The sequence below is a fragment of the Sus scrofa genome, chromosome 9 (genome assembly GCF_054392235.1).
Source record: "Sus scrofa isolate SSC_HxYL_T2T_F1_AM1 chromosome 9, Sscrofa_HxYL_maternal_Yorkshire_Landrace_v2.0, whole genome shotgun sequence".
NCBI lineage: Eukaryota > Metazoa > Chordata > Mammalia > Artiodactyla > Suidae > Sus > Sus scrofa.
Window position 1 is genome coordinate 112,562,617 of NC_139391.1, and position 27,406 is coordinate 112,590,022.

Consider the following 27,406-nt stretch of genomic DNA (forward strand, 5'->3'; position numbering starts at 1 on the left):
TTTGCTTTATTCTGCTTCACAGATACTGTCTGGGGTTCCCCCCTCCCCTCCCGCCCAAAGTGAAAGTGTGTCAACACTGCATTAAGTTTATCAACATTTTTTCCAATAGCATTTTTTCACTTTGCGTCTCTATCTCAAGTTTTAGTAATTCTTGCAATATATCACACCTTTTCATATTTTTTTATAGTAATCTGTGGTCAGAGATTTTTTTCTTTTCTTTTCTTTTTCTTTTTTTTTTTTTTTTTTTGTGTGTGTGGCTGCCCTTGCAGCATCTGGAAGTTCCCGGACCAGGGATTGAATCTGAGCCACAGCTGCGGCAAAGGTGGATCCTTTAACCCACTGCACCAGGCCTGGGATCAAACCCACACCTTTGCAGTAACCCAAACCACTGCAGTCAGAGTCAACCCACTGCACCACAGCAGGAATTTTTGATGTTACTATTGCAAAAAGATTACAAATTTCTGAAGGGTCAAATCATCATTAACATTTTTTTAGCAATAGAGCATTTTTAAATTTTAAACAATGTTAATTTTTCTTAGAGAAGTGTGTTTACGTTAAAGTTTAAAATTTTAAAAATTGTCTGGGTATTTTATTTGCCTCCCAAAATAGGTTGAAAAAACTGAGTTTGTTAAGGGGAAAACTTAGTTTCTATGTCTTTCTGCATTTGTTTAGCATGTATGATGGTGGTTTAAATTGGTGAAGAACAGAATTAGAACCTTAAAAAGGAAAAATTGGAGTTCTCTTGTGACATAGCCAGTTAAAGATCCAGTGTTGTCACTGTAGCAGCTTGGGTCACTGCTGTGCATGGATTCAGTCCCTGGCTCAGGAACTTCCACATGCCCTGGGCTTGGCCAAATAAAACAAATAAAAAGGAAAAATTGTAATGTAAAGCACATATCTAAATAGATTGATTTTTAAACATTTTTTCACTAGAAATGTTATACTGTCTCTTTCTCAAGAAAAGCAATTGGTCTCTAAATCCTGAATGGTCAATTTCTTTTTCTCATGCATATTTTGCCTTCCCTGGATGAGTCAGAATGCTGTAATGGCCAAAGCAAAGCCAAACCTGAAGGCCATAAAGATCCCGAGTGCTTATCTTTAGATAAGGAATGTTTATACAGTTTCTCCAAGGTTTGAATTTCTTCCCATGGTATGAACCCTTGGAAACTGTGAACACTAGTTTGGTGCCTGGATTGTTCAGGATCCATTTAACTTCCATTTCTACTCCTTTCTGGAAAGTTCACAGTATGGATACTTTTATTAACTTAACGGAGCATCAGGAAAGAAAGCATGTGCTAATTTTACATACTCTCTTTAACAGAGGTAAGGATCTGGATGGCTGTTTGATTATTACAGAGTCCTAGAAATTCTTGCAGCATATAGAACTCATTCTCCCAAACTGCTTCTTTTAGCAGTTAGGTTTATTTTCTTTCCCCTACATAATCAAATTTATCAAATATATATGATAATACATTTTAGGTGAAACAAGGCTTCTTATCTAAAATTTGGCCTCCCTTGCTACTTCCAAGTTACAATATAGTTCTATTCTTTAAAAAGCTACATGGAATGTTTTGAGGGCTGAAAATAATTCAGTTGAATGTGTTTAGTAACTACAAAGATATGCTCATGTAGTGGCTATTCTCAAAATACACAGTAGTCTCCAAAGCACATACATTTGTGTTCACTAGGATAAAGTATTTCTATTTGGTTAGCGACTTTGACCTTTCTTTTCATTCAAGCAGAAAGACTGTGAGATACTAATGTTAAAAAAAAACCTCCTATGCAGATCAAAACTGCAATGAGGTACCACCTCACACTGGTCAGAATGGCTATCATTAATAAGTCTGCAAATAACAAATGCTGGACAGGATGTAGAGAAAAGTGAACCCTCCTTTACTGTTGGTAGGAATGTAAATTGGTACAACCACTACGGAAAACAGTATGGAGGTACCTCAGAGAACTAAGTATCAAACTACCATACGATCCAGCAATCCCCTTCCTGGGCATATCTTCAGACAAAACTATAATTCAAAAAGACAATGCACCCTTATATTCATAGCAGCACTATTCACAATAGCCAAGACATGGAAACAACCTAAATGTCCACTGACAGAGGAATGGATTAAGAAGATATGGTACATATACACACTGGCCAAACTATTCTTCCATAAAAATGAACAAAATAAGGCTATTTGCAGCAACATGGATGCAATTAGAGATTCTCATACTAAGTGAAATAAGTCAGAAAGAGAAAGACAAATACCATATAATATCACTTATATGTGGAATCTAAAATATGGTACAGGAGTTTCCGTTGTGGTGCAATGGGATTGGCGGTGCCTTGGGATGCAGGCTCAATACCTGGCCTGGCAAAGTGGATCCAGTGTTGTCATAGCTACAGCTTATGTCACAACTGTGGCTTCGATCTGATCCCTGGCTGGGAACTCCATATGCTGCTCTGGGCAGCGCCCCCCCCCCCGCCCCAAAGGTGCGTATCTATCTATAGAACAGAAACAAAATCACATCACAGAGAACAGACTTGTGTTTGCCCAGGAGGAGGAAGGAATGGGATGGACTGGGAGTCTGGGGTTAGTAGATGCAAACTACTGCATTTGGAGTGGATAAGCAATGAGTTCTTGCTGTATAGCACAGGGAACTATATCCAATCACTTGTGGTGGAAAATAATGGAAGATATTATGAGAAAAAGAATGTATGTATAACATGTCACTTTGCTGTATAGCAGAAATTCATAGAACATTGTAACTCAACTGTAATGAAAACATTTTTAAAAATACCAAACTTCTAGAGTTCCCTCTGTGGTGCAGTGGGTTAAGGATCAGGCATTGTCTCTGCAGTGGGTTAGGTTGCTGCTGAGGTACAGGTTTGATCCCTGGCCAGGCACAGTGGGATCAGATGTTGCTGCAGCTGTGGTATAGGTCACAGCTGTGGTTTGGATTGGATCCCCTGGCCCAGGAACTTGAACATGCTGGCCAAAAAAAAAAAAATTTACTTCCTAAGAGAAGCCACTAATGTAAAGAAATGAGTTAGTTCATTTTAATTAAATGTTTTGCTGGATTTGATGGTCCATTAAATAGAGACTCAGACCAGTTAAAAGAGCAAGTCATCTTGAAAGAGAGGGTGAAAGAGAGGGATCTATCTCCTCTCACACCTGCCTTGGCATTTCTACCAACTTGCTGTGTGACCCTAGCCAAGTTAACCTCATTCTCCAGAAAATGGGGGGATGGGACCTCGAGGTGCCTGCATTTTGCATTTCTTAAACCTCTTTCCTAAGAGGCAGCATCAGAGAGAATATTCTGTACGAGAGCTCCAGAGATGCCTGCAATGTGTTTCTGAGAATTTGCCCAGCTGCATCTAGTACCTTTGACAGTTATTTTATATCTTTTCCCATCAGAGGTAATCTCTGCCATTGGTAGATTTTACTGTTTGGGATTTGTTTGTTTGTTTATATTTGGTTTGCTTTGTTTTTTACACTACTGTGACTGTTTTGTGGGCTAAATATTTCAAAGTCTTTGCTGCAAGGAAGTACCAGTATTCAAGATTAGATTTTAATTCTGGTGCCACGTTGGGTGACTACAGTGAGCTTTGAGAGGCAATATCCTTCATCTGTTACCACCTAGTGAATATGAGAAAGTTCAGCTAACTAACTACCCCTACCCTTTGGTGCTTATCATCAACAAGAACTATGGTTGCATATGGAATTAGGTCAGATATTACCATAAATCAAACACTTATCAGAACTATTAAAAAATCATAAATTACATGACCACGAAGAAAACACTTTACTTCCCTGCTCAGGAACTCAATGCATTTTGATTAATATGTTTACTATAGATTGTGTTAAACTTGCTTCGTGTAACAAAGTTCATTCAGTTGGCAGGCTGAATCAGAGGCATGTTGCTAGAGCAGTAGAAGCCTTCCAGAATGGCCACTCAGAGCATTTAATGAATCAAGTTAAAGAGGTTCAAGTTATCCTCTAGAATAGGAAAGCTAGGTGCTGACGGATGAGCAGGTGTTAAGTTCCGCTTCAGCTGCTTTATATTGCAGGCAAAGAAAAAGATACGTTCCTTCTTTTATCCTCTCATAACAGAGCAAACAGAGTACTAGGGCTGAGGGCAGGAAACATGAAAGAAACCAGACTGTCTTCTGCTAAATCATAAGCAGGCAGCTCTTTACTGAAAGCCTTAAAGCCTATAATGGAAAGAGCCTGGGACAAATTTGGTCCAAGATTTTCAATTCTTCACTTTTCGGAAGCACCAGAATCAGGGCTGGGAAAGAATGCTGAGTTAGAAGTATTAAGTCAGTGAAAAAATTTCTATTCAAGCTTGGTTGGGGAGGGGCTTGGCAAGGTGGGAAGAGGAGTGGGCACATGTGTACAGGGGTGGGGAGATAGGAATTTGTCCATATGAGGGTTTGATTTAACTAACTTGTTTAATGACTAAGGATTTAGGAGAAACCCACTAGTAAATTCTATTTGTGTTTATATAAATGTTGCCTACATCTCAAGTATATATATTGAAACCTTTAAGTCATCAGTATTTATAGTTATATTTTCAAGTGTGTCCTCTAGCATTTTATGCTTCGTCACTTAGAGCAATTGCCTTTTCCAGACAAAGCCTAATTGAATGAAGAGGAGAGGCTGACTTCCACCCGGCATCTGTGGGCTCCGCCTAGGAAGCCGAGCCGGAGCCCATGCCTTTGGGAGGCCATGACCTTCCACTTGGGAGTGGCTCACCCTCACTTATGGCCGTGTGACTTGGAACCTATCTAAGCCTTGTAAATAAACCTATGTGGCCAGGGAAAAGCAAGAGTGATCAAGAGCAGAGGGAAGAGACTAGATTTGAGAGGCCAGTGGAGGGAATAGATCAGAGTCTAAGTGTCATGACCTTGGCTTGGGGGAGTTGAGTGGGGGCAGAGTGGATTTTCTTTTTTCCGCATCTGAGCTGCAGCTGTCAGCCTAAACCACAGCCATAGTAATGTGGGATCTGCGTTGCATCTGCAACCTACACCATAGCTCACAGCAATCCCAGATCCTTAACCCACTGAGCGAGACCAGGGATCGAACCCACATCCTCATGGATACTAGTTCGGTTCTTAACCTGCTGAGTCACAGTGGGAACTCCTGGACTGGATTTTCAACAGCTGCTCTGGAGTGGGTTAGAGAGAGGGGAGAGATGAGGAAGAGGACATCTTGCATCTTAGGTATCCTATTCCGCTGTGACATTTTTTTTCCCCTTCCAAAGAGTGAAGGTTTGAATTATCCTCCAATACGTGTTGAGAAAGTGGAACCATATGGTGAGCTGGTTTTCTATTGCTGTCTACTTTAGCAGTGGTCCAAGGACTGCCTGACTTCCAACCCTTTGGCATCAGTTTATGGAAGTAGTATGTAAATGAACAAACATTTAGCTTGTTCTGCACTGTGCTAAGTTCTCTTAGGGACACAGATGTGGCTGAAGACCTACTCTGTCTTCATGCAACTTGCAATCTTGTTAGACAAGGTAGATCAGATGGTTGGCAACATGAGAGAGCTTCAGAGGAAGGGCTTTGAGCCAGGTGAGGGTGGGGCAGGGTTTCAGGTAAAGTGAGGTTTCCTTTCAGGAAGGTTCCATTTAGTGAAGAGGTAACAACTGGGATTTCACAGGGGCCAGGAGGGCAACTCTGCAGGAGCCAGGAGCAATGGCAGAGGGGAAATGCAGATGCAACACATAAAACGTGTTAATTGTGTCTTAAAGGATTTCAGTAACACCTCACTCTTCTTAAATCCCTTTCATGTGAACTGGCTCAGGTATATTTATTGCTATTTTACAGCTGAAGGAAATGAAGGCTTGTGATTCAGAGGGGCTGTGAATCGCCTAGGGTCATGTAAGAACCAAACCAGGATTTGCACTAAACACCTGCCCCTAGGTCCCCTTTCCCATAGCATGGGGCAGAGAGGGGACTGCTGGAGCAGTCTGGGCAGTGTGGCGTCCTCTTAGCACCCCAAAGACACTAATGGGGATAATGGTTCAGCTGTTTAAATAGAGACCAACAGAGTGAAATAAATAGGAGGGGTTTGCTTTTCTCTCATGGGCAAGTTCAAGCCAGCAGGTAATCCAGAGCAGTTCAGCACAGACAGCTTTCCTCCACAAGGTCATGGAAGCTTTCCAGGGTGACTTGTGCCTCCACTGTGCCCCAGGAGGCTCACCTACCTGGGCCCATCAACCTGATCCCTTGGTTTGGTTAATAGGAAGTACTGGCAAGAGATCAGTCCTGGGGAAAAGCAGGACAGGAGCATGTTTACGCCCCAAGACCCTCTGTAGCGTGCCAAGAGCTGGCTGCATCCCTCAACCAAAGATCACAGGGCCAATTGAGTGCCCCTCGTTCACAGTCCGTCTTCACTTAGTAGTTTCCCCCCTCTCCCCTCTCCCCTCACCCCTGTCCAAGGCTGGTGATAGCCCCCCTGCCTGGTGTTAGATCTAGGAGGCTGCATGTCCTTTGTGGCTTTCCCCACCCTGTCCACATCTTTGTCAATAACCCATTATAAAACTCCCAGCTCATAGCCTTGTCTCCTGCTGGGACCCTGACCCGTGCAGTCCTCCAGGGACCTGTGCTGCATCCATCTTATTCCACCCCTGTTAGCCTCACTTCCATGGCTACATCTGGCTCACCACACTCTGGCCCAAATGAAAGTGAAAAAACCAAAAACGAAAACAAATGCAAGGTGTATGCGCTTCCTATTGCTTCTGTAACCACTCCCCACAAACAGCGGCTTAAAACAACACAGCTTTACCTTACAGCTCTGTGCGTTCCAAGTCGGGGGACACAGGTCTCCCTGGGCTAACATCGAGGTGTCCCATGTTGTGTTCTTTTCTGGAACCAGTGAAGGAGACTCCCTTTCCTTGTTTTTTTGTTTTTTTTTTTTTTCTTTTTCTTTTCAGCGTCGAGGACCCACTTTGCTCCAAGGGTCTTCAGCCTCCAGCTTCAAAGACACCGTCAGCCAAGCCCTTCTCAGGCTGACGTCTCTCTCACTTCCGCTTCCTTATTCCACATTTATGACCCTTTCTAATTACATTGGGGCCACCTGGACAATCCAGGCTGCCTGCCCCATGGCCAGGTCACCTGAGTAGATTAGCCCTTTAATTTGACTTTAACCCTAATTTCCCTGTGCCACGTAAGGTAACACAGTCTCCCAGGTTACCGAGACAAGGATGTGAATATTTTGGGAGGGCTATTATTCTGCCTACCACAGAGGGCGAACTGCTTTTTTTTTTTTTAATTGTAGTCGATTTACAACGTTGTATTAGTTTCAGGTGTACAGCAAAGTGATTCACTCATATATATATAAATATCTATTCTTTTTCAGCTTCTTTTCCATTATAGGTTATTATAAGATATGGAATATACTTCCCTGTGCTATACAGCAGGTCCTTGCTAGTTATCTATCTTATACACAGTGGTGTGTATCTGTTAATACCAAACTCTTAATTTATCCTACATCTCCCTGTCCCCTTTGGGAACTCTAAGTTTATCTTCTATGTCTGTGAGTCTGGGAGTCTATTTCTGAACAGCTTCCTTTTAAGGCTGTGCCCTTAAAGTTACACCCAACACTTTCACTAATATCCTGTTGGGTGGAATTTAGTCCCATGGTTGCACTGAATGGCAAGGGAGGCTGAGAAATTTGGTTTCTCCAAGTGGTCAGCTCCATGCCTGGTTAAACCGTGGAGGAGAAACCATTGCCACAGGAAAGAAACTGGATATTGAACAGCCTTTTCTAGCCTGTGCCCCATCGAGCTCATTTGTTGTCTCCAGGATCTGCTTTGGGTTTTCCTTTGCTTCATTTTTGCCTCCTGGGTGTTTGGCTAATTGCACTCACCTACCCACCCTAAGCAGCTCTTCACCTGGGACTAGTTTCTGATTTAGGCAAAGATATAGAATTGTTTCCTCGGTGGACCACACTGGCTACCTTATGTGGGTTCCAGTCTTCATAAGGATTTTCCTGATTTTCATAATCAACTCCTAGATGAGTGGCAATGTTTCTTTTTTTTTTTTTTTCTTTTTGTTGTTGTTGTCTTTTTGCTATTTCTTGGGCCGCTCTTGCGGCACATGGAGGTTCCCAGGCCAGTGGTCGAATCGGAGCTGCAGCCATCAGCCTACGCCAGAGCCACAGCAACACGGGATCTGAGCAGTGTCTGCAACCTACACCACAGCTCACGGCAGGCAACGCCGGATCTTTAACCCGCTGAGCAAGGGCAGGGACCGAACCCTCAACCTCATGGTTCCTAGTGGGATTACGTTAACCACTGCGCCACGACAGGAACTCCAAGTGGCAATGTTTCTACTTGGTCTATGGTAACGGGGTTTCCTCACACTTCCTGGCCCTCCCACATCCTGCGTGATCTATCCAGCCTGTGGTCCACCAACTTGCTCTGCCTTCCACAGTCAGTGTCTTAGACCCTCTCTGCCCACTTCCACTATTGAATCCTCCAGTCTCAGGCACTACTGGCCTGGTCACTACTCCCAGTGACCTTGGCTCCTAGCTCCTGCCCTTCCCTCACCCCCTGTTCTGAGAGGTCAGAATTCAGTGTAGTCTTTGTGTTGGTTCCTCAGAAACCTCAACAGATCTCCCAGGACTGGGTAGTTGATGGAGCATTCACTTAACTCAAATTTAGGAAACTATTAGAATAATTATAATAGAGGCAAAAGAAATGGATGCACGTGGATGCATGCAAATATTTTATAGGAAAAATGGAAATATATCTTCTAATCATATTATCAGTTGACTATCCTGCTTTACATACTCTGTTTAATTCTTTCTTGCCAACTCACATCAAATTATCTTCCTTAGGAGGCAGTGCCATGCCTTCTACCAGGAAAGCTGATCAAGCATCTTATAAGCAGAGTATAAGGATCTAAAAACAAGAGTGGGAAAACATGACATAGCTCACAGTTATATCTCAATGACTCACAGGCAAAATTTCACTTCCGTACCTGGGACTCTGGGCTCTTGTCTCTAAGGAAGTACGTTTTCACTTGATGACACAACAGTTGTTCCACTGAATTGGAACACTTACCAATTTCCAGTTTTTCAGGATCCTCATGCTAAAGGATAAACAGGCCCCAAAAAGGGGGGATTATAATTTTGACTAAGGTAACTGATCTTGTTTCTTAAAGAGAAATAGTGCTGCTGATGCACAGTGGCAGCAGGGAGGGGCGGGTGTGAATGGCATTTGGACAGTCTAGGCCTGCCGTGTCCCAGGGGAAAATGTAAGAAAACTCTACCTCATCCATGCAGGACTTTCTTTCCATGGCTCAGAATCCTCAGGAAAGAAGGTTTGGGTCCCCCCTTCCTGGCAAAGAGATGCTTGCTGAAGATAAAAAAAAAGATCATAAATTCCAACTACAGCTTTCTGAGTAGTTGTAGAAATGAAAGTCTGCAACCTCAATCTGTGCTTCTCAATGCATAAAGTTGTATATGTGCTTATGTTTCTATTATAATATATGAAATAGATTTAACTTTTCAAGTCTCCCATTCTCTCCCCTCACGGTGCTGTACTTAGTATACATTGGTGGTGAACTTTATCATTTTGATTCTGAGTTCAGGACATCAAGACAGACTTATAAGAGAAGTGGAAAAGGAATGGAGTACAGCTGGAGACACAGCCTTAGAGGTGGAGGCACTGAATGATGAGACCTTGGGTTGGTTCCCCTGAAGTCAAGGGACATGCTTTCAGATGGCTGAGCGAATGCAACATTACATTTGGTGGAAACATTTGTTTTTGATTTAGAAGAAAAGATGGTTAATGAATGTAGTATGAGCAGAAATTGGCACAACACTGTTAATCAATTGTACATTAATAAAAAAGGAATGTATTAGAATATTAGGAAGTCAAAGAGGCAGGCTATATTAGACATTTGTAGTTCTTTGATGCCTGGCAGCAAAATCTTTCCTACCAAAGATAGGCAGAGGCAAGCCTCTTCTCCCGCTACCAATACCCAGGGAGTTCCCTTGTGGCACAGCGGTTAAGACCCTGGTGTTGTCACTTTAGTGGCTTGGGTCAATGCTGTGGCTTGGGTTCGATCCCTGGCCTGGGAACTTTCATATGCTGCAGGTGTGGCCAGAAAAGAAAGAAAGAAAGAAAGTTCCTGTCGTGGCTCAGCAGTTAACAAACCGGACTAGCATCCATGAGGACAGGGGTTCAATGCCTGGCCTTGCTCAGTGGGTTAAGGATCTGGTATTGCCATGAGCTGAGGTGTAGGTCGCCGACTCGACTTGGATCCCATGTTGCTATGGCTTTGGCATAGGCAGGCGGCTACAGCTCCAATTGGACCCCTAGCCTAAGAACCTCCATATGCCATGAGTGCAGCCCTAAAAGGACGAAAGAAAGAAAGACAAAAGCTCCAGAGGGTGGACATTCTCTCATCTCATCTTAGCCAGGCACATGAAAAAGTTCAGCCAGTTGGACATTTCTACCAGGGGTGTTGAGTCATGACAAAGTGACACAAGATGCAGAGGCAGTCCGAGCTTAATAGAATGATGGCGAGTATCTATCACAGCCAGCATCGGCATCCTAACCTGTTACTGAAGTGTGATCTTGGCCATACACCTAGATGTAAAATTGTCCTTGGCTCCATTTTCTCCAGCTGTTTCTTCAATTTTATGTGCCGTCAGCTGTCCTTTCAGTAAATTCCCTTCCTGCTTAATATTGTCAGTTTTCAGCATTTGCAATCAAGAATGCAGCCTGGGAAAATCATAATATTATTGATTTTTTGTTAATTATTGCATTCTTTGCACATTACCATATGTGGGGCTGCAGTCATTATCCACAAACCTCCCCCTCCTTCTATGCTTAAGATTACTTTCTTTTTCTTTTGTTTTTTGGCCATGCCAGCAGCATGCTGGCGTTCCCAGGCCAGTGATCAAACCCACACCACGGCCCCAACCTAAACCATGGCTTTGAAAACACCAGTCCTTACCTGGGAGACCACTAGGGAAGGCCTAAGATCACACTCTTAATACACAGGCGTAACTGGTCTTAAGATAAATCTTGCTATACAGTGCTATTCACAGTGTATAAGAGATACTATTTCCACTGAATCTTTGCCTTAGTCACATCTGGAACAACTGATACACCAAATAATTGAAGATGACTGATCAGACATTACTGAGAAAAGAGATTCTTCACATATGTACATTTTGAAAAAGAAACAAAGCTTACTATTTTCAATACCAAAGGTTAGAAAGCATAACCACTTAACCTCTTCTTAACTGCAATCTTTCCAAAATGTATCCCCTATTTCCTAACCTCGCCAAGCTGCAAATCCCTGGAGGCCCACGGAGATGATGGGTTTATCTTTGCCCTTGCGCGTGATTCCCCAGAACTGTGCTTTCCTCATGGCTGGGGAATTTTCCAGAACTCAACAGCCTCCCCAGTCAGAGGAAAGAAACTCTTCCCTCTTTATCCCTTTCCACACTCTCTGGCCTATTACTTGTATAGTCTGTCCACTGGAAAAATACAATGATTGAACATGGCTACTGCAAACCGATAACCATGCTTGCCAAATTAAGTCTATCATTTGTACCAAGATGAAAGTCAGCATCCTAGTGGGAAAGTTGGAGTGCGTTCCACTCTCTTCATTGGAGGATGCAATCAAATCTTTTGATAGTTGTATTCTTTGATTCTCTGGTTCATTCTGTGCGCTGTTTGTTGGTAGAAGTTTCTAAACGTCTAAGTGCGGGATACACAGAACACTATAATTGCATACTTCAAGAGATTTCTAGGGTGGTCCTTCCTGTAGAAAAGTTTCATCCTATTCTTCAGGAAACTGCAGTTTTCCTTAGTAACCTACAGTTTAAGAAATTTCATATTTATGAGTAATCCTAAAGCCCCTTTGTTGAATTCTTTAAATCTATCTGTTATGAGGCAACCTTTGATGGAAATGGCTCCAGTTGCTTTTTCTCTTTCATGCATCAGCGTTGATGTGTATAATTTCTTATACAAAAATGTGGGGCCAAATTTCCTTAAAAGAATCCCTCTGAAGGAGAGCGTTCACAAACAGAGGTAATATGCTCTATTATATAACATACATGCAAAAAAAAAAAAGTTAATATGAAATCATAGTCCATTTTGAAATGAAACAATCTGATTTTTTATACTAAACAATGTGATTGCTAGGCTTGAAAATAAGCTGCAGACCTTAGAACAAAAATGCTTGCAGATTATGAAATCTTTATTTATCTTCTTGAATATTATTCTAGTATCCTTTGGGGAAAAGAGAATCCTTCAGTTGAGAGAATGAATATGTAGGAAAGTGGGTGTAAAACGAGTTACATTTTGGACTTGCCGTTGTGGCTCAGTGGGTTAAGAACCTGACTAGTTTCCATGAGGATGCAGGTTTGATCCCTGGCCTCACTCAGTGGTTTAAAGATCCTGCGTTGCGGTGAGCTGTGGTGTAGGCCCGAAGCTGCAGCTCCAATTCAGCCCCTAGCCTGGGAACTTCCATATGTCATGGGTGTGACCTTAAAAAAGAACCCCCCCAAAAAAAAAACCAAGTTACATTTTGATTTGTGTGCATTTTATTCAGAGTAGAATACTAGTCTTGCAGATAAAGCAAATCCAAATGAAAATATAGGACAATCTAGTATATACCATTTATATTTATTCCATCCCAGTATTAGATACTGATTTATTTTAATTTGTTTAAATTTATTTTTATTTGTGTTAAGAACATTTAATATGAGATTTACTCTCAACACTTTTTAAGTGGACTGTAAGTTCACTGGAACTCATTCATCTTGCTTAACTGAAATTTTATGCCCCTTGATTTGTCATTCCCAACCCCCTCACCCCTGCTGCTGGAAACTTTTCTAATGCTTAGGTTTAGTTGACTGAAATGAATATTAGTAAACAGAATCCTTATTTATAGATTTGTACTTGTTCTATGTAACTCATCATTGTTAAGTTGTGAAAGGAAAGGAAGGCAAAAAGAAAGCTTTCTGAAACCAGAGACAATCTTTTACTTCTCTGTTCCTGTTCCATATTAAGTGGCATTTCCTTGGCTGAGTTCCACTCCCCAGCCACCCTGGACAAGGAGTGTTTGGGGAAGGAGGCAGAAGAGGCTGACCGTTTCTGCTTCCCAACTTCAACACATGTCCTCGGGTTTGCTTATGAGAAGCCAGAAACAAAGGCACAGGTGATTTGCACTTTCACTCTGCCTAACTGTAGCAGGTAGCATATTTATTTTCTTGCTCGACAATTGCATTTTTAATGGCAATGACTTGATCTTCCAACTATTTCAGTTGATCAGCCTTTTCTTTTCTACTTTGATTCAAATTTTGGATCTTCTTTTCTAAATCTGAAAAAAGAAAATGAAGTCAATGATATCTTTCCATCTGATGGATTGCTCCTAGTTATCCATGTTATACTGAACACAGGGATTTATGGGTCTCTTAAGGACATATTTAGTTTGGGGTTTTGAGTCAATGGATAAAACATCTATTTCCACCCTATTTCTCAAGGTTTTCACATAGATCAGCAAATCGATATTTTTGTCTAAAATTTATTTTCTATCTGAAGACATTTATCAATGTGACTCTCAGGCTAGTTAGAATTCATTAGAAATGAAAAGACAGATGATAGGCCTTGATTAGATTTGAAGTGCTGTATTTCCAAAGGTTTGTGCTTGCTTTTTTTTTTTTTGGACATGGCCGGAGTAGCATCTGGAAGTTCCTGGGCCAGGGATCAAACCCACAGCACCACAGCTGCATCCCAAGATGCTGCCGTGAAAACGCCAGATCTTTAACCCGCCTTGCCACAAGAGAACTGCTATGCTTGCCATTTTAACTTCACTTTTTCATATGTGTCTATCACTTTAGGGTTTCCCAATCTTTTGGTAAAAAAGACTGAAGACATTTTTTAAAAAGACAGTTGCATTTCTTCATTCTTCTCTGCTGTGATGCCTTTCACTTTTATCCATCACTTGCATCCACCCATCCATGCATCCATTTACTTATCCATTCTTCATCCAGCTAATACCTGGGAATGACAGTAAATCCTAACCAGGAGCCCATAGAGGAGTTGATGAAAGAGGTACAGAGAGCTGCAGTGAACAGTGTCAAGTGGCCTTTAGAAAAGAAACTGGTCTCGGTTTGAAGTGGAGCTTCTCAGAGAAGGAAGGTCAGTGTTCCACTTCCCTTGGTCACATCACAACTGGATACTCAGTTGCTTTGGGGTGGCTGTCAAGTAGCAGGTGTTGAGAATAAAGAGCTAGACTGCCGAATAACTGTGAAACTGTTTTGTGGACGAAAGCTGAATTAACTGGTTCCGTTTCACATAGAAAAAGAGATTCTGGGCACGTGTTTTAGTTTTTTCAAGTATCTGTGGCCAGAGAAGTAGAGTAAATGTGGTTTTGGTTATCCTGAGGACAAAGAATGAAACCAACAGGTGAAAACTCCATGAAGAAAGATTTTGTCTGAACATAAAGAACTTTCCAGTAGTCACAGCAGTTCAAAAACTAAGGAGCCTCTGTGGAAGGTGATGAGCGTTCTGTCACTAGAAACTTTCAAATAGAGGTCACTTGGGATTGAGAAGGGGATTCATGCTTACTTACTTGTGGAATCTAAAAAAAAGTACAAAACAGAAATAGGCCCACAGACGTAGAAAACAAACTTGTGGTTACCAAAGGGGAAATGCGGGAAGGGAGTGATAAATTAGGAATTTGGGATGAATATGTAGATACTACCAGATATAAAATAGATAAAAAGGACCTATTGTATAGCACAGGCAACATACTTAATATTTGATAACAACCTATGAGGGAAAAGAATCTGAAAAAGAATTTATACATCTATATCTGAATATATGTATATTTATCTGAATCACTTTGCTGTACACCCGAAACTCACACAACATTGAAAAAAGAGAATACATATATCAATAAATACATAAATAAAAGAAGATTCAGCATTGGAAGGGTATTTACACTAAAAGAAAAACAGACCCTTCTGTTTCTGCCAAGTAAGTTAATAACGTGCTGGGGCCTCCATTTGCCACACCAGATCCATTCTCCATCCCGCTCTGTGTCCTGGAAAGCCAGCTTCCGTGGATGACATCACCTGGCTCCCTTGGCCTCTGGCGTTCATTCACACTTGGCCACTGGACGGTTCTGAGAAGTGGTCGGGGGTGGGAAGAGCAAGCAGGTGGCGTCCCTGGTGAGCAGCAGGGTTCTGGCAGTTCTGACATCTCTCAGGTCCTGCTCCTGCAAAGGGCCTCCGCCCTTCTGCCCCAGCCTTCCCACGGCTACTTCCAGCACTCACACTCCTACGTCCTGCAGCTCCTTCAGGCCCAGAGATGCTGAGGCCTTCTCGCTGCTGCTGGTCACCCAGGATGCCTTAATTCCTGTGCATTTTTTTCTAGTTCTTCCCATCAAGAAAAAGAGTCTAGGAGTTCCCGTTGTGGCTCAGCGGGTTAAGAACCCAACAGAGGCTTTGTGAGGATGCGGGTTTGATCCCTGGCCTCACTCAGTGGGTTAAGGATCTGACAGTGGGTTAAGGATCTGGCATTGCCACAAGCTGTAGTGTAGGTTGCAGATGCAACTCAGATACATTGGTTTTTTGTTTTTTGGTTTTGTTTTTTTTTTTTTTTTGTCTTTTTGCCATTTCTTGGGCCGCTCTCGTGGCATATGGAGTTCCCAGGCTAGGGGTTGAATCGGAGCTGTAGTCGCCTATCTACACCACAGCCACAGCAACATGGGATCGGAGCCACGTCTGCGACCCACATCACAGCTCACGGCAACGCTGGATCGTTAACCCACTGAGCAAGGGCAGGGACCGAACCCGCAACCTCATGGTTCCTAGTCAGATTCGTTAACCACTGCGCCATGACGGGAACTCCCAGATACATTGTTGCTGTGGCTGTGGTGTAGGCTGCAGCTGGAGCTATGATTCGATCCCTTAGCTTGGGAACTTCCATATGCCGTGGGTACAACCCCAAAAAAAGAAAAGAAAGGAAAAGACATAGAGTTTATTGACCCTTTCTCCCTAAACCAGGTCCAGCTTTACAAGTTGTTTTGACCAACAGGACGTGGAAGAAATGCTGTTGCAGGATGTCAAGAGCCTGGCGTCTTCTGCCCCTTCTCATGGGACCCCATGATTACTGTGCTGTAAAACAGCCTGAGATGAAAGAGCCTAGAAAGACCCTTGGCCCAGTGTCTCAGCACAGCCTGGCCCTTGGCGCCCTTGCCAGCTGACCCATCAGCCAAACGCAGCTGCTTGAGATACACCTCAGCAGAGACCTGCAGAAGGACCACTCAGGCAACCCGCAGACAAAGAGTCCACGCTTATTGTTTAAGCCATTACATTTGGGAGATGGTTTGGGATGCAAAATAGGTAACTGAGGCCCCTCCACTTATAATCACATGATCCAGAATGGCATCCAAGTGCGCTTTTTGTTTCTTGCTGGGATTCCGACTGTCTCAAACTTCTGTGGCGGGACCCTGATGCAGGCTGGGGTGCACGCTCCACTCTCTCACTCTGACCCTGTGGAATTAAGTCAGGGCTCTTTTCTGGAATCCCCTGGGCATCTCTTCCCAACAGATGGCAACAGAGCACAGCCCTCGCAGTTCAGCCTGTTCTCAAATGGCAGAGTTGGGAAGATGGCCAAACCAATGTCTTATTTTCCTATTTGGTGGAGTCATAAGAACAGCCTTAAAGTGAGAAGAGAGGAAGGAGGGGAATGCACTGCTTTCCAGCTCTCTGAGGCGAAGTCCCCCGACTTAAACGTCCAACCTAATTTCAAGGATTGTGGAAGTTTCAGTCTATGGGGAAAAGTGGAAACAATGTGGGCCCTGCCATAAAACATAAGACAGAAAATGGTTCCCTATGTTTTTGTTCCTGCAGTATGGGCCAAGGTCTGGGTAGAATAGAAATGGATTTTTAATGATCTCGCCCATGGAGTGCAAGGTGAAAACGTTTTGTCTTTTTGAATCTTTCATAGTGCTGTTATTAGAAAAATAGTGGTTATGAAAAAGAAGCTCACTACTTTTTTTTTTTTCTTTCTTTTTTTTTAGGGCCACTTACTTGCAGTATCTGGAAGTTCCCAGGCTAGGGGTTGAATTGGAGCTGCAGCTGCCAGGCTACGTCACAACCACAGCAATGTGGGATCTGAGCCATGTCTACAGCCTACACCATAGCTCACAGCAATGCCATATCCTTAACCCATTGAATGAGGCCAGGGATCAAACCTGTGTCCTCTTGGATACTAGTGGGGTTCGTTACCGCTAGAACGCCACGGAAACTCCAGAAGCTCACTACTTTTAAAACAATTCTAAAACTGTAAAAAGTAGTGTCTTCCCTTCATCCGCCCCCTCTCCAGAGATGTCTAATGTTAACAGTTTGGTATGTATTTTTCCTGACTTTGGCCCCCAACTAATGCTGCATTTTCATTTTTTTTCATGTCATAGCAATGATATAAGCGGTTGTTGGGCCAAAGACTCATTTTATGACAAAGATGCATTTGTAAGTGAGGAGTTTGGGTTATTTTAATATTTTGAGAGTTACTTATATTCCAAAAGAATATAAAAATTTGGGGATTAAATATATACAATAAATATAACAAAAATAATATGTACAATAAATACAACAAAAATAATACTAGATCACTCATCATTTGATATTTCTTGATGATTTAGAGGTGATTAAGGACAGAAGGATTTCCTACAACAACCATGAGCATCAGCTGTGGGAAAAACCACCCTGAATAACTTTCTCATTGAACCCAGCTAGTATCCATGAGGATGCGGGTTTGATCCCTGGTCTTGCTCAGTGGGTTAAGGATCTGGCATTGCCATGAGCTGTGGTGTAGGTCACAGACTTGGCTTGGATCCTGTGTTGCTGTGGCTGTGGAATAGGCTGGCAGCTATAGCTCCAATTCAACCCCTAGCCTGGGAACTTCCATGCGCTGTGGGTGTGACCCTAAAAAGACTGCAAAGAAAAAAAAAGAAGAAGAAGATGTGATATATGTATATATATATACACACACACACACACACAATAGAATATTACATAGCCATTAAAAGAACAAAGTCGTGCTATTTGCAGTAACATGGATGAGCCTAGAGATTACCACACTAAGTGAAGTAAGTCAGACAAAGACAAGTATCATACGACATGCTTAGGCAGAAACTAATAAGAAATGATCCAAAAGAACTCGTTTATAAAGCAGAAACAAACACAGATTTAGAATGCAAACTTATGGTTATCCAGGGGAAACCTGGAGGGGAGGAATAAATTGGGAGGATGGGATTAACACATACACACTACCATATATAAAATAGATAACTAACAAGGTATATAGCACAAGGAGGTCTATTCAATATTCTGTAATAACCTATACAGGAAAAAAGAATGGATATATGCACAACAATTCACTTTGCTACACAAATGAAACAAATACAACATTGTAAATCAACTATACCATAAAAAACCTTTTTTTAAAAGTTGAACACATAGAATGAGTAGAATGGTGTCTGCCAGGAGCTAGGGGGTTGGGGGAAATGGGGACCTGTTGGTCAAAGGGCAAGAGCTTCCACTTATAAGATGAATGGGTTCTGGGCATTGATAATATTGTATATAGGAGTAGATCCTTTTTTTAATATTTAAAAAAATTTTTAAAAATATTTATTGGAGTCTAGTTGACTTACAAAGTTTGGTTAGTTTCAGGTGTACACCAAAGTGAATCAGTTATACATATACGTATACATATCCACTCCTTTTCAGATACTTTTCCCACATAGGTTATTACAGAGTATTGGGTAGATTTCCCCGTGCTATACAGGTCTTTGTTACTTACCTCTTTTATATACAGTAGTGTGTATATGTCAGTCCCAACCTCCTAATTTATTCCTCCCCCTATGTTTCCCCTTTGGTAACCATTAGTTTGGATAAGCCGCCTGAGTCAATCTTCAGCATCATCACCACAAAAAGAAAACAGTGGAGGATGAAGTGGTGGATGTGTTCATTGTGGTTGTCATTTCACACATATCCATGCCCAGCACAGCCTCACGTTGTACACTTTTAGTATATGCAGTTCTGTTTGTCAACCACACTTCAACAAAGCTGGGAAAATGCACAGACTAGATACCTGCCATTCTTCTTATCTTGTCCTCTGTATCTCCAGCCAAACTTGCTGCTGCATCTTTGAGCTGTTTCACTTTCCCCAGTGTTTCCTTTGTCAGTCCAGCAGGGCTTGTCTCATGCTGAAGAATGGCATATTGATTTTTGAGCTCCACAGACTCCTGTAACAGAGCAACACTTTCATCACTAGAAAATATTAACAAAGCATGTACACATGTGTGATGTTTGCCTGATACTGTTTACAAAAGGAATAAGAGGAAACTGTAATCTAGTCATTATGCGCCTGAGTCACTCTGATATTTCTGACAAGGCTTTTATTTGCAGGGTTTTTTTTTTTTTTTTTTTTTTTCAGGTTGAAAAAATTCTCAGCTGTAGTTGGTCAAAAGTCATATTTCTCTGTTATAAAATATCAAGCATTATTCCACGTTAAGGCAAGTATTTATGAGGCACCAATTTGTCCTGAACAATGTTAAGGTCAGAGATAGAGAAGACAGAACGGATCCAGTGCTACCCTAAGAGGTTTGGTTCAGCTGGGTTGACTGGTTTCAAGTGCAAGGTGAAGGTCAGAGGGAGCAAGGACCTTTTATTTGCTTGGCCCCAAGATGAGAGTGGAATGAGGCAAGAAGAGAGGCAGGAAGTTAGGAAGGGCTCCCTGAGTATCAGAATGAAAATCTTCAGGGTCGGCCTGAGAGGCTGTCATCCTATTATGTCAAACAGATAAACATGTGTCTGATGCAGGACCAGAACACCGAGGTGGGAGAGGGTGGGCAGGGAGCACCTTTGTCAGCCTCTGCCCCATAAAAAAATGTCCCCAACACCCAAGTCAGTGGAAAACGTACCCAGCACATTAGGAATCAAGAACAAGAGAATCCACTAATTGGAAAAACACTCAACCAATTTCTTTGGCTGAAGCTGCTGTATTAACGCTGCCAACCAAAGATTCCCTGCTAAGAAAATGAGCTGATGGTTTCTTTCAGCAACCAAAACGAATAGGCCATTTTCACAACTGTTTCATAAACTCATTCTGATTTTCGTAACTTGATCTGTTCTTTGGCTGAGGACTTTCACTTCTTTTCTTTATCTTTTATGTCATTTAATTAGCATGCAGGGCAAACACAAGATATACCCATGACATAAATTGGAAATGTTTGGAAGTTTAGGAGACATTTGACCCAGATACCACTAGCAATGCAGGATTGGGGGTAAACACTCTAACATAATTTGGCCAAAAACTTGTCTTTTCTTCAGACAGCCCTCTACTTACAGAGAGGGCTCTGTGCCCAGCGGGGTCCCTACAAACATACACCACAGATCATAGAGCTGGCACTAAAGGAAATGCTGACAAAAGGCACACAAATCTGGGGTTTAGGGATTATCCTTCAAAGAAGCACTGTTTGTCTGCTTTTGGTAGCGGGGTGGGACTAATGACCTCCTCAAGGCCCCCAGCTTGGCGCCGGGCCGCTTCGGCCCGAGCCCGCACACACATGGCCTCGTCCTGGTTCCTCTGCAACTTGTTCTGCAGCCCAGCAAGTCTGCTCTCCAGCACTGACCACTGCTTTACCAGGTCCAGCCTGTTCTTCGTCTCCTGGGCTTGATTTGCAACCTGTTGTTGATTGGAAAACAAGGAAGGAGAAAAGTCTCTTTATGCAACAAACAAGAAAATAAGTAATGTAATTACCCATCCCCAAAATAAGTTAGGTGTAAAAGGAAAATTGTTCCTTTGCGTTTTCATTAAAAAGTTATGAAATATTTCAGACAGACAAGGGAGCCTAAGAGAAAAGATAGCATATATCCATGTACCCTTCAGCCAGCTTAAGAATAAACCAAGGCCCTGGGGGTACCACCCCCCTTATATCTCTTCTATTTCCCCCAAGGGTAACCAATACCCTGAATCTAATATTGGCCATTCCATGTACTGCTACGTGCCTTTTAGGCTATCTTATTCATATACAACCACATACTGTATTTTCTACTTTTTTTTTTTTTTTTTTGGTCTTTTTGCCATTTCTGGGGCCACTCTCGCAGCATATGGAGGTTCCCAGGCTAGGGGTCGAATTGGAGCTGTAGCCACTGGCCTATGCCAGAGCCACAGCAACGCGGGATCCGAGCCACGTCTGCAACCTACACCACAGCTCATGGCAACGCCGGATCGTTAACCCACTGAGCAAGGCCAGGGGTCGAACCTGCAACCTCATGGTTCCTAGTTGGATTCGTTAACCACTGAGCCACGACAGGAACTCCCCTGTATTTTCTACTTTAAAACATTATACAGGGAGTTCCCATCGTGGTGCAGTGGTTAACAAATCCGACTAGGAACCATGAGGTTGCGGGTTCGATCCCTGCCCTTGCTCAGTGGGTTAACGATCCGGCGTTGCCGTGAGCTGTGGTGTAGGTTGCAGACGCAGCTCGGATCCCGCGTTGCTGTGGCTCTGGCGTAGGCCGGTGGCTACAGCTCCGATTCGACCCCTAGCCTGGGAACCTCCATATGCCGCGGGAGCAGCCCAAGAAATAGCAACAACAACAACAACAACAACAAAAAAGACAAAAGAAGAAAAAAAATTGTACAAACATTATCCAGTGTATTTCTGCAACTTGCATTTTTTAATTCAAAATTATGCTTGTACAGGTCACCTAAGTTAATTTGCCTAACTCTGGTTTATTCATTTTTACCAATTTAAAGTATTCTGTTGTTTGAAGAAACAAAAATTTATTTTTCTTTCTTTCTTTTGGCTGCGCCTGTGGCATGTGGAAGTTCCCCGGCAAGGGACTGAACCCACGCCACAGCAGCAACCTAAGGCACGGCAGTGACAATGTTGGGCCTTTAACCCATTAGGCCACCCTGGAACTCCTCCCAATTTATTTTTCTATTTTCTGTGGAGGCAGGTGGCTTCTAATTTTTTTTGTCTGTTATAAGCAATAATGAACACCTTATAATTGTTTCTTATTTCAGTGACTAAACTTGTCATATCTAGAAGTAAAGTCTGACTGGTCATTTGTTATCTCTTGTCCCTTGTTCTTTGGTCAACCTTTCATGCCTTCTTCGATTATCTCAAACATAATAATCATTGCCATTTTGGGTTTTTTTGTTTGTTTGCTTTGGGGTTTTTTTTTTTGTTTTTTTGTTTTTGTCTTTTCTAGGGCTGCTCCTGAGGCATATGGAGGTTCCCAGGTTAGGGGTCTAATAGGAGCTGTTGCTGCCAGCCTACACCACAGCCACAGCAACGCGGGATCCAATCTGTGTTTGACCTACACCACAGCTCACAGCAATGCCAGATCTTAACCCACTGAGCGAGGCCAGGGATCAAACCCGTAACCTCTTGGTTAACCAGTTGGATTCGTTAACCACTGAGCCACAATGGGAACTCCAATAATCACTGTCATTTTGTATTGAATATCCAATCACAGGAGTATCCACTGTCTCCTGCATTCTGATTCTCGTTTACTGTTTCTGATGACTCTTGCTTTTTTCTGTGTCTGGGGGAGTCCTTTGACACCTGGTTTTAAGGTGCATTCCTTTGGAAAGGGTTTCTCATCTATCCAGCATCTGAGGGCCCTGCCAACCCAGGACCATTTTAAATGACATTTTTAGTTTGGTTTGTGGGCGGTCACCCACGTATTGTGACTTCTAGCCCTATCTCACCTGACAGCCAGCTCGTGGTTAGTAATTCTTAGTGAAGACTTTCCGCCGCCAAGCAGAGGCTAATGTCTTTTCTCTCTCTTTTTCTCTCTCTGTCCTTCCTTCCATCCTTCTCTCACTGTAATAACTTACATCTCCCTGAGGGTTGCCTTTTGGGGTCATCGTTCCGTGTAAGGGTCCCATCCCCTCCTTGCATGGGCTTTGTTTTCTCCCTGTTTTTTGTTTTTGTTTTTTTTTGTTTTTTGTTTTTGTTTGTTTGTTTGTTTGTTTTTGCCATTTCTAGGGCTGCTCCTGCGGCGTCTGGAGGTTCCCGGGCCAGGGGTCAAATTGGAGCTGTAGCCACCGGCCTACACCAGAGCCACAGCAATGCGGGATCCGAGCTACATCTGCAACCCACACCACAGCTCACTGCAACACCGGTTCCCTAACCCACTGAGCAAGGGCAGGGATCGAACCTGCAACCTCATGGTTCCTAGTCGCATTTGTCAACCACTGAGCCACGACGGGAACTCCTGTTTTTTTCCTGTTTTGCATGGCAGCTATCATGACCAGAAGTTCTAATATACCAGGGATTGGAGAGGCCCTCTGCCTGCTGTCAAGTTCCTGCTTGATTACCTCTCTGGAGCTTGCTTTCCTGTCATTTTGGCCTCTGAAGATTCCCTCCATTTCTTACTAATTCAGCCATGCATTAATAAATTGTGAAAATATCGTACCTGAGATATTCAAGTTTTTTTTTCTACTAAGAGGGGTGCTTGGTATTCTGGTCCACCATATCGTTAGAAATGGAAGCCCCTGCCTGTGCCCTTGGGCACAGTATGAAATTTTTAGAGTAGGAATCTGCAAGCTTTTTCTGTCAAGGGCCAGACAGTAAATGTTTTATACTTTGTGGTCCACAAAGTCTCTGCTGCAGCCATGCAATTCTGTGCCGTCGTGGCACCAAAGCATCCATGGGCAATATGTGGCTGGATTCCAATGTGATTTGTGACTTTGGATACAACAACAGTTGGTGCATCCATTTGGCTCCTAGGCTGTATTTTGCCAACCCTTGTTCTAGAGTAGATGCTTAGGAGGGGACAACAGGGAGATCTTTTCTTTTTTTTTTTTTTTTTTTTTTTTGCTATTTCTTGGGCCGTTCCCTCGGCATATGGAGTTTCCCAGGCTAGGGGTCTAATTGGAGCTGTAGCCGCCAGCCTACGCCAGAGCCACAGCAACGCAGGATCCGAGCCGCGTCTGCAACCTACACCACAGCTCATGGCAACGCCGGATCCTTAACCCACTGAGCAAGGGCAGGGACCGAACCCACAACCTCATGGTTCCTAGTCGGATTCGTTAACCACTGCGCCACGACGGGAACTCCAGATCTTTATTTTTCTGCTTCTTGATATAGGCAACCTCATCCTATTCAAGCTTTGAATTTTCTGGTGCTCTACTTCCTGTACTGGGGCTTTCTGCTTTTCTTCTCAAGACGCGTGCATTTAAAATCTAAAACTCCGATGAAGAACAGACACTGAGAAACTCATAATCTGCTGGGAATGGGTTACGGAGTCTGGGAGAAAGACCCGTCACAGACTCTCAGACTAGGTCCTGTTCTGATCTCCAATTGCCAGCCTTCCTCTTCCATGGCTAAACCATGGTTTTATTCCTATCAAACTCTGGGTGGAACCCTTTCTTTGGGGTAGGATCTTCTTTCAGTCTTAGGATATCCTGATGTGATCTTATGCAAGTTTAGTTATAAAAAGCTGTCAACAATTCACTTAATTTTTGGGGGGAAGCGAGCTTTCAAACATCTGTTACTGAGGTTCCTGCTATGACACAGTGGGTTAAGAATCTGACTGCAATGGCTTGGGTTGCTGTGGAGATGTGGACTCCATCCCTATCCTGGTGCAGTGGGTTAAAGGACCCGGCATTGCCTTTGGCTCAGATTCAATCCCTGGCCTGGGAATTTCTATATGTAGTGGGTGTGGCCATTTAAAAAAAAAAAAACAAAAACAAACTCGGAGTTTCCATGTGGCTCAGCAGGTTAAGAACCCAACTAGTACCCATGAGGATGAGGGTTAGACCCTTGGCCTCACTCAGTAGCTTAATGATCTGGCGTTGCCACAAGCTGCAGTATAGGTTCCAAATGCACCTCAGATCTGGTGTTGCTGTGGCTATGGTGTAGACCAGCAACTGCAGCTCTGATTCGACCCCTAGCCAGGGATCCATATGCTATGGGTTCAGCCCTAAAAAAAAAATCTATTACTTTCCCTGGTATCAGAAGAGAGAAACTCTGGCCTCAAATCTATCATTAATTAACTGTGTGACCTTAAGTAAGTCACTTAACCTCCCTGAGTCTTAGTTTCTTCATTTACAAGCTGGTGGGAGCATCGACTTTGTCCCCTGGGCTTAGTCAACAATGAGATGAACTAATGCTGGGAGAACTCCTTAGAACATTAATTAAAGGCATAATACTATCATAATCATATTTATCATCATGATAATCCCATCAGACAGTTAAGACAAGCCTGACATTGACAGACACTAAAAACTATTTGTATCCACACTCAAAATCGATTTCAGGTTAGTTTCAAAGGAGATAGAGAAATACCTGCGGTACATTCTTTTTTATTCTTGTTATCTTGGCAGTCAGCTGTGTGATGGTAGAATTCACTCCCCCTTGAGTGATTTGAACTTGCTGCAATTTATTCAACACTTTGTCCAGATTTAATAGAGTGCTGGCTGCTTTTCTAAGGTAAGATATTAACATATCAGATTAGATAAATACAAAGTATTCACTTATTTCACCTTGACAGTTCATTCGACTCAACCAAAAACTTTATTGAATTATTCATAGAGTAAATTTAAATTACTCATAAGCAAGGCAAAATGCTGAAGTCTTCATTTTGAGAAATAGGTACATATAAATGCCAATAAAAATACATATATATTCATACATAGATATAGATTTCACCAGAAATGGAAATCAAGGGTACTGTTCTCATTTCTTTTTAGTTTGTCATAAGCAGAGATATTTGGGGGATAAAACTGCCAAGCTTGGAACAACGACAAAAAAAAAACCCCTATCTTCAGCCAATTCCAGTTCCCTGATTTCTCAAACTTAAGCAACACTCTCGAAATCCTTATTGGAGTGGGGGTGGAGGAATCAAGAGGCTCCCAGAGAACAAACAGAGGACGAAAGGCCCTGGGTTTTCAGGCTCTGTTTATTCAGGTTTATTTAAGCTTCACTGACATTCCAGCCGCCCAGGGGCCCAGTCAGAGGTTAAAATCACAAGCATTCCAAGTGATAGTCTATTTTACAGAAATGGGCTCACCTCAAGTCAACAGTCTTAGATCTATGGGCTGAGAAGCACCTTTGGAAGAATGTACCAAGTCAGGGAAAGAGCAGATGCATCCTTAGAAATGCTTGTGTGAGAGTTAAAAGAGCTAAACTGCAAACACCCCTTTCTTTCTCTATCCAACCCATCCACTCCTTCCAGTGATAATGTCTCTCTCTTTTCAAAAAAAAAAAAAAGAGACTAATTTTCAAAGAACTGCTTTAGGTTCATAACAAATCAGAGGAAGAACAGAGACCCCCACATACATGCTGCCCCCCCGCCCCCACATGCCCAGCCTCCCCAGTCACCGCCACCCTGCACCAGAGGGTACATTTGTTACAAGTGATGAACCTACACTGACACATCATAATCACCCAAAGTCCATCGTTTACATTAGGGCTCACTCTTGGTGTTGTCCATTCTATGGGTTTGGACAAATGTGTAATGACATGTATTTATCATAATAGTATCAAACTGAGTATTTTCACTGTCCTAAAATTCCTCTGTGTTTGCCTAGTCATCCTTCCCCTCAACTCCTGCAAACACCGATTTTTTTCACTATCTCCATAGCTTTGCTTTTTTCAGAACATCCTCTAACTGGAATCATACAATATGTAGATTTCCCCTTCCATACTTTTTCTTCCAGTTATAGTAGGGGTTCTGGAGTCTTCCCTTGTCATAGCACCCCCCTATCTCTTTTTACTGTGTTTCTTTTTTTAAATTTTCAGTATATTGCTCATTATAGTAAATTTAACAAGTACCCCCCCCCGACCAAAAAAAAAAAAAAAAAAAAAGAAGATTAAAAAAATCAGGAAGGGAAAATTTACCAGTAATCCTACCACCCTTTAAAATATTGGAATATTCCAGCATTTTTGTCCTACAAGAATTTTCCTTTTCATGACTGAGGTCCTCTTCCGTGTATAATCTGTTATCTTCTTTTTAAAAGCATTAACATTACACTGTAAGAATCTCTGCATGTTACTAAAAATCCTTTGTTGGCAACATTTTTAATAGCTGTGTGGCTATGCCCCAGTTACTTAATCTTCTTCATTTTAAATATTAAAACTGGAAGGAGCTGGGGTTTCTGTTGAGTCTGATGCATGTCATTTATTTAAGTGGATGGTGAGGCAGTGAAGGCAGCTCCTGTCTCAACTCTGCTTTTGGGCATCCAGAAATGGTGGTGGATGTTGGTGATGTTACCACTGCCCACCAACCCTATAACCTTGACCCGCAGCACCCCATGCTCCTAAAAACATCAAGACGCCTTTTCCTCCTGCTTGGCAAAGTCAACAAGGGTAGAAGAAAGCAAGAGTTAGTCACTGTGCACT

General features: G+C 42.6%; 1 protein-coding gene across 1 annotated transcript in view; it reads right to left on the reverse strand.

The window, feature by feature from the left end:
* Window positions 1–12,989: 12,989 nt before the first annotated feature.
* Window positions 12,990–27,406, reverse strand: part of LAMB4 (laminin subunit beta 4) — a 149,355-nt gene continuing 134,938 nt past the window's right edge. Inside the window, 4 exon segments of the mRNA XM_084977505.1 lie at window positions 12,990–13,351; window positions 19,135–19,288; window positions 20,557–20,730; window positions 25,352–25,490. Of these exon segments, the coding sequence (XP_084833631.1) occupies window positions 13,212–13,351; window positions 19,135–19,288; window positions 20,557–20,730; window positions 25,352–25,490 (607 nt within the window). The 3' untranslated portion in view covers window positions 12,990–13,211.